The sequence below is a fragment of the Pelophylax lessonae genome (assembly GCF_965119305.1).
Source record: "Pelophylax lessonae genome assembly, chromosome: 10".
Lineage (NCBI taxonomy): Eukaryota > Metazoa > Chordata > Amphibia > Anura > Ranidae > Pelophylax > Pelophylax lessonae.
Genome location: NC_138777.1, coordinates 210,038,812 through 210,044,950, shown reverse-complemented (window position 1 = coordinate 210,044,950; position 6,139 = coordinate 210,038,812). Strand labels below are relative to the sequence as shown.

General features: G+C 40.2%; 1 protein-coding gene across 1 annotated transcript in view; it reads right to left on the bottom strand.

Annotated features, from left to right (window-relative positions):
- The window catches only part of LOC309565547 (meckelin-like), a gene marked incomplete at its 5' end in the record, with an annotated part of 67,933 nt that overhangs the window by 26,966 nt on the left and 34,828 nt on the right, over positions 1 to 6,139 (bottom strand). Inside the window, one exon of the mRNA XM_082270505.1 lies at positions 4,494 to 4,559. Within this exon, the coding sequence (XP_082126631.1) occupies positions 4,494 to 4,559 (66 nt within the window). The remainder of the gene's footprint in view (positions 1 to 4,493; positions 4,560 to 6,139) is intronic.

The window sequence follows — 6,139 nt, the reverse complement described above, 5'->3', positions numbered from 1 at the left end:
ATAAAACGCAGCGTTTATCTGTGATGAGCCAAACAAAATGTGGAATAAAACGCGGCGTTTATCTGTGATGAGCCAAACAAAACGTGGAATAAAACGCGGTGTTTACCTGTGATGGACCATACAAAACGTGGAATAAAACGCGGCGTTTACCTGTGATGGACCATACCAAATGTGGAATAAAATGCGGCGTTTACCTGTGATGGACCATACAAAACGTGGAATAAAACGCGGCGTTTATCTGTGATGAGCCAAACAAAACGTGGAATAAAACGCGGCGTTTATCTGTGATGAGCCAAACAAAACGTGGAATAAAACGCGGCGTTTATCTGTGATGAGCCAAACAAAACGTGGAATAAACGCTGCATTTACCTTTGATCAGTCAAACAAAACGTGGAATAAAATGCAGCGTTTACCTGTGATGAGCCAAAAACAAGCGTGAAAAAAAAAAAAAAAGCGGCGCTTATTTGTTCTTGTTTGCAGGGAAATAATTGTACAAGGTAACACTTGATCCCTCGTTGTGGACTAACATTCCATCTTAGTTAATGTGTCACCAACAGAGACGGCGGCGGTGGAGACCCAACCTGCACAGCTTTACCTTTGCTGGAGCTCAGTATTATGGGGGCCAAGATGAATAGTGAAAAATCCACGCTTGGGTGAAAAAAGCTCCTCCCTAACAGCTGCTAACACTATACCCTGATACAAAGTATACAAACATTACAACCACAAAGTATAGCGCTGCACATAATAAATGCAAGAATACAAAAAAATAAGAAAAGAAAATATAATCAAAATATGTAAAAAATAAAAAAAAAACCTGCACTGCCGGAATTCATAGTTTTTCATTTATTCTTGCATTTGTTATTTGTAGCGCTACACATTATGGTGGCCACACTTGTATCAATAGAGAAAAATAATTGTTATATGTTTTATCATTTATGATAAAACAATGTTAAAGCCTATTTTTCAAAGTGTATCTACAGGTAAGCTTATAATAAGTCTTACCTGTAGATACGGAGAATATCTCCCAAATGTGCGCCGTTTAGGGGATGGTCACATTCGTTCCAGCCAATGATGTGATTTCACATGTGTCAGTCAATGTGCCCTGAATGTTGAGAGCACCGTGCTGCAATGACGACGCATAAACAAACATTTGGGAAGGGGTACTTGTTTGATTGTATGCGGCACACTTTTGATCACATTTTTATCATTTTAATTGTGAAATAAAAATCTATGTTTAATTACCAGCAAGTCATGTATCTGCTTTAATAACCGCTTGGTTGTCTGGGAGCTGACTCTTCGTTTCTTAGTACAACTGATTTTTTTTTATATGCCATTGTGGTTAAATAGCAGGACGCCACTAATGTGGTATGGACTAGGGATCAATCGATTATCGGCAAAGCCGATATATTGAGGGGTGATCTGCACTTTCCCCGATATATCGGAATCGGCCCCTGGAGGTCACCAATATTGGCGATATTTCAGGAAAGTGCTGTACCGGAGTGACGTCTGCAGCTAGAGACATCACCCCGGTACCGGCGTCCATAGCCGACGGTCGGCTGTCTTGTAATGACATCCGATGCGGCTGAGAAGCAGCCATGTGACGTATTTATTAGAGTGCACATGCGGACTTCAATACATAGGCAGCACCACCAGAGAATTGCGAGTAAGGCTGAGAGAGCATATCACTAATATTAAAAAAGGTTTTAAAAAACACAGTTTATCAAATCATTTCAGGCTCCATCACAACAGAGACCCCAGCAAACTCAAATTTTGTGGAATAGACAAAATAGAAAAACACTGGAGGGGAACTAATATGAAAAAAGCCATTTCACAAAAGGAAACTCGTTGGATACACAGATTAGGGAGTATGACTCCTAGAGGATTGAACGTGGAATTAGACATTAACTGTTTTATTAATGATTTTTAACCCATTTTAGTATGAATATTTATATATTTTAATATTTTAAATCTTACATGAAACTTATTGATTGTATTAATTGCTATATTAATTGTATTTTATATCTATGGATTAATTTATTTATTATTCCCACAGCAGCCTTGTAGTTTTTCTTATGCTATTTATCCCTGTCACATCTTATCTAACTTGATTGATTGGAAGGTGTATGGTATGCGCATAAGCCTTGTTTTTAAATGTAGTACTGATATGTGACCACTAGAGGTCAGCATACATGTGCTGTAGTAATAATCTAACCGCATTCGTTTTTACTATAGCGGCTGTAATTATTATTAATATTATCCCTTAACACAAATTATATTGAAGTAATTGGCTGTATCATATATTTCTAAATTTGTAGCAGATTGCACATAAATTAGCCAGCGATCGTAGCGGATCGCATTAAGGTACAATGAAGGAGTGGCTTAAATGTATATAAAAAAGTCCCGGGTACGCTCAGCACGCACGTTAGCTACAGATGACGCTGTGATTGAGAGCGAAACGCGTCGAGCAATTGGCCGAGCGGACTGCCACATCATATCCGGCCGGTGGAACACACGCTGCGGGGGCATCGAACCACCGTGCCGTGTCCTTTATGCTCAGTTTCTTATTAGGTTTGTGAGTAGGATTCTTGTGTGCTTTAATAAAATTTGCTAAAACGGTCTTCACTATGGATGGTTCTTTTTTACATGAGGAAACTCTGGATTAACAAGTACCATCAAGGATCTTACTATCGGCATCACAGATTCCTATTCCCATGCAAAGAGTGTGATCACCATTACATGCCTGTTTTCAAGCGCATTGTGGTAAGTAGAGAACCACACGGGGGATATCCCCATGCAAGCACGGATTAAGCACAGAGGCACTAGATCTGCACTTTTTTGATGGACTAGATTATGGACTTTATTTATACATTTTTTCACAAATTTTTATGATTTTTTATGAATTTTGATGCATCACTGCTCATTATTTATTTATTTATGTGATATTGAAATTTGCACAGTATATGTAGTTTTATTCACTATGGGTTGAAGCAGCGCTGCAACACTGACCTACATTACAAGGAGCAGGAGGGGACGCCCCCCCCCCCCGCCGCCCCCCCCCCGCCCGCCGTCTTCCGCGTCTCGCCCTGGGGTCTACCGCACCCAGCCTGCACGGCCGCCGAAGACCCAATCAAAGCCGCATTCGGCTCTGATCGGGTCTCCATGTAAAAACCTGGAAGTGATGTCATGATATCACTTCCGGGTACTCGGCGCCAGATTAAAAGAAAATGACAGCATTCAAAACAGCCAAACTTGGCGTTTTGAATGCTTTTAAGTGCAGAGGAGGGGTTTGGGGACCCCCAGATCCCTCCACAACAGTACCTGTCAAGAAAAAATAAATTAAAAAAATATTTTTTTGAAATGTACAAAAATATAGGCACATATCGGCCGATACGTGATGACCAAAATATCGGTATAGATATCGGCAACGAAAAACCAATATCGGTCGATCAGTAGTATGGACACCACTAATGTGGTATGGACACCGGTAATTTCATTTATACTATTTAATCTATCCCCAATTTTTTTGCTTTGCAATGATGACTCCCATGTCCATGAGTGGAGAGATGTCTTCGCGGGTCATTCAAACACCTATAGAGCACAAACCCAGAAGGACTATCAGGCGAAGATGAGAGCGCCTGCTGGAGTGACAGCTCGGTACTGGAGAGCTCCGTTTTAAAGGTAACTCTGCCATAATGTGCTAGTATGCCGTGCACATTATGCCGTGCACATGGCATAACACTGCAGGGAGCCCATTTGAAAGAAAAAGGCGGTAGAAAAGTGGTTATAAAGCTTTGTTTTTTATAAAGCAAGGTCCATAAAGACATGGATGAGTACGTTTGGGGTGGAGGAACTTGACTGGCCTGACGTCAAGCTGATAGAACACCTTTGGGATGAATTAGAGCAAAGCATACCTTCTCATCCAACATCAGTGTCTGACCTCACAAATGCGCTTCTGGAAGAACGGTCAAACATTCCCATAGACACGCTCCTAAACCTTGTGGACAGCCTTCCCAGAAGAGGTGAAGCTGTTATAGCTGCAAAGGGTGGGCCAACTCAATACTGAACCCTACAGACTAAGGCTGGCCATACACTATACAATTTTCTTATTCAATTTCCTTTAGATTTACCTTAAACTATGTAGTGCAAGGGCCTGCCTGACTGCATACAAATTGAAAGTGTTTAGGTTTGACCCTATATTACATGGTTTTGGTAAATCTAAAGGAAAGTTGAACAAGAAAATTGTATAGTGCATGGCCAGCCTAAGACTGGGATGTCATTAAAGTTCATGTGCGTGTAAAGGCAGGCGTCCCAATACTTTTGGCAATATAATGTATTTTTACTGCCACTTTGCCCCCCATGTGCAAGAGGCCTTAGTTCCCTTCCTACCATAACCTGTACAGGTATAAAATCCCAATGTAAAAAAAAAAAAGAGAAAACGAAAGATGACATCACTGTGAAAAATGAAGAAATCCAGAAATAAAAGGGTCACTTACGGACAGACTGTAGTAGGTACCAAATTTAAATGCTGCATCCCACGTGCTCTGCGTATTAGGACACATCTGCAATAAACAGTATATAGATATATATATAATAGAGAGACAGCAAACACCAAGTATTATCCCAACCCGGGTCAGTGTGTAATATTATAATTGCTACATCACCATTACAATTCAGTACAAACACTGTCATAGCGGGACCCCAGGAAAACCACTATATACACAGATGGGAATAATTCACTTGCAGAGGGATTGTAATTCTTTTAAACAAGTCATAATACAGGAACCCTGCAGGACACTACAGCCAGGTCTGTCAATTCTTTTTTTTTTCCACTACAGCAGCTAAGCATTACCCCCAGGGCTGCTGATAGGGGGGGACCACCAGTCCTCCTGTAGGGGGTCCGGGCACACAAGGGGGCCCCAACAGCATGGGGAATCGGTGCGGTCGGGCGGAGAGAAAAATACAGAAGCCCTGTGCGGCTCTGTGCAGCAGCTGAAAACCAGTTTCTCCCACTCCTGCCAGCTTTCACCTGCTGCAGGGAGAGACACAGACACAGGGTATCGTTCCTGAAATTGCTTCTCTGACACCGATCCCCCTCCCTGTTCTTTTTTTTTTTTTTTCAAATTTTATTTATTTATACCAAGAAAAACAGAGGGAACATTCGTTGGTTACATTTCTCAACTAATTCATCATAATCTTTATACAGTCTGTAGATCATTATTATTCACTTTTAACCATATATTCTTGCTTTTGGATTGTAACCTTCCATATTGAAAAATACCTCTACCTTGATTTCCCCCCTATTCTCTCATTTTTCTTATTTTAAAATATCCTATACCAAAAAAAAGGATAAGAAAAGGACAAAAAAATAAAGTAGAAGAAAAAAAAAAAAAAAAAAAAAAAAAAAAAAACCCCTCCCTGTTCTGCCTGCTTCTGATTTCCCTCCCCCCCTCCCCTCCTGTGTTCCCCCTTTTCACTGTGGTGCCCCCCTCCCGCAACGCTCCAGGCTTCCCTGTCCTATAAAAAAAAAAAAAAAAAAAATTAAAACATTAATAATTAATAAAAATAAAAAAAGTAAAATAAGAGTCGGTTCACACTATGGCGACATGACTTCGGTGCGGCTTGCACGGACTTCACATAATGGAAGTCAATGCAAGTCGCTCCGACTTCGGCCAAAAGTAGTGCAGGAACCTTTTTCTAAGTCGGAGCGACTTGAGTCGCTCCTATTAGAACGGTTCCATAGCACAGAATGGAGCACAACTTGTCAGGCTACCAAGTCGCCCGACAAGTCGGAGTAGTGTGAACCGGCTCTACAAGAATTGTTACATTTTTTTATATAATGTTAAAAATTGTAAGAATTCTTTTATTTTACTATTTTTTTTTAATTATTTATTAATGTTTCATTTTTTTTTTAAATGTATCATTTTTTAATTTAATTTTTTTTTAATGTTAAAAAGTTATACATTTAAAAAAAAAAATCTAAAAAACAATTAAAATTCACGCAGGTTCTCTGTTATGTTTGTGTCCGTTAATAATGACTTTAAAGTATATTTAGTAAAAATATTGTCTATATTCGGGGGGGGGGGGGTTAAGGGTCCTGCCAGGTAGGCTGTACGGGCCCCCGTGATTTCTAACAGCACCC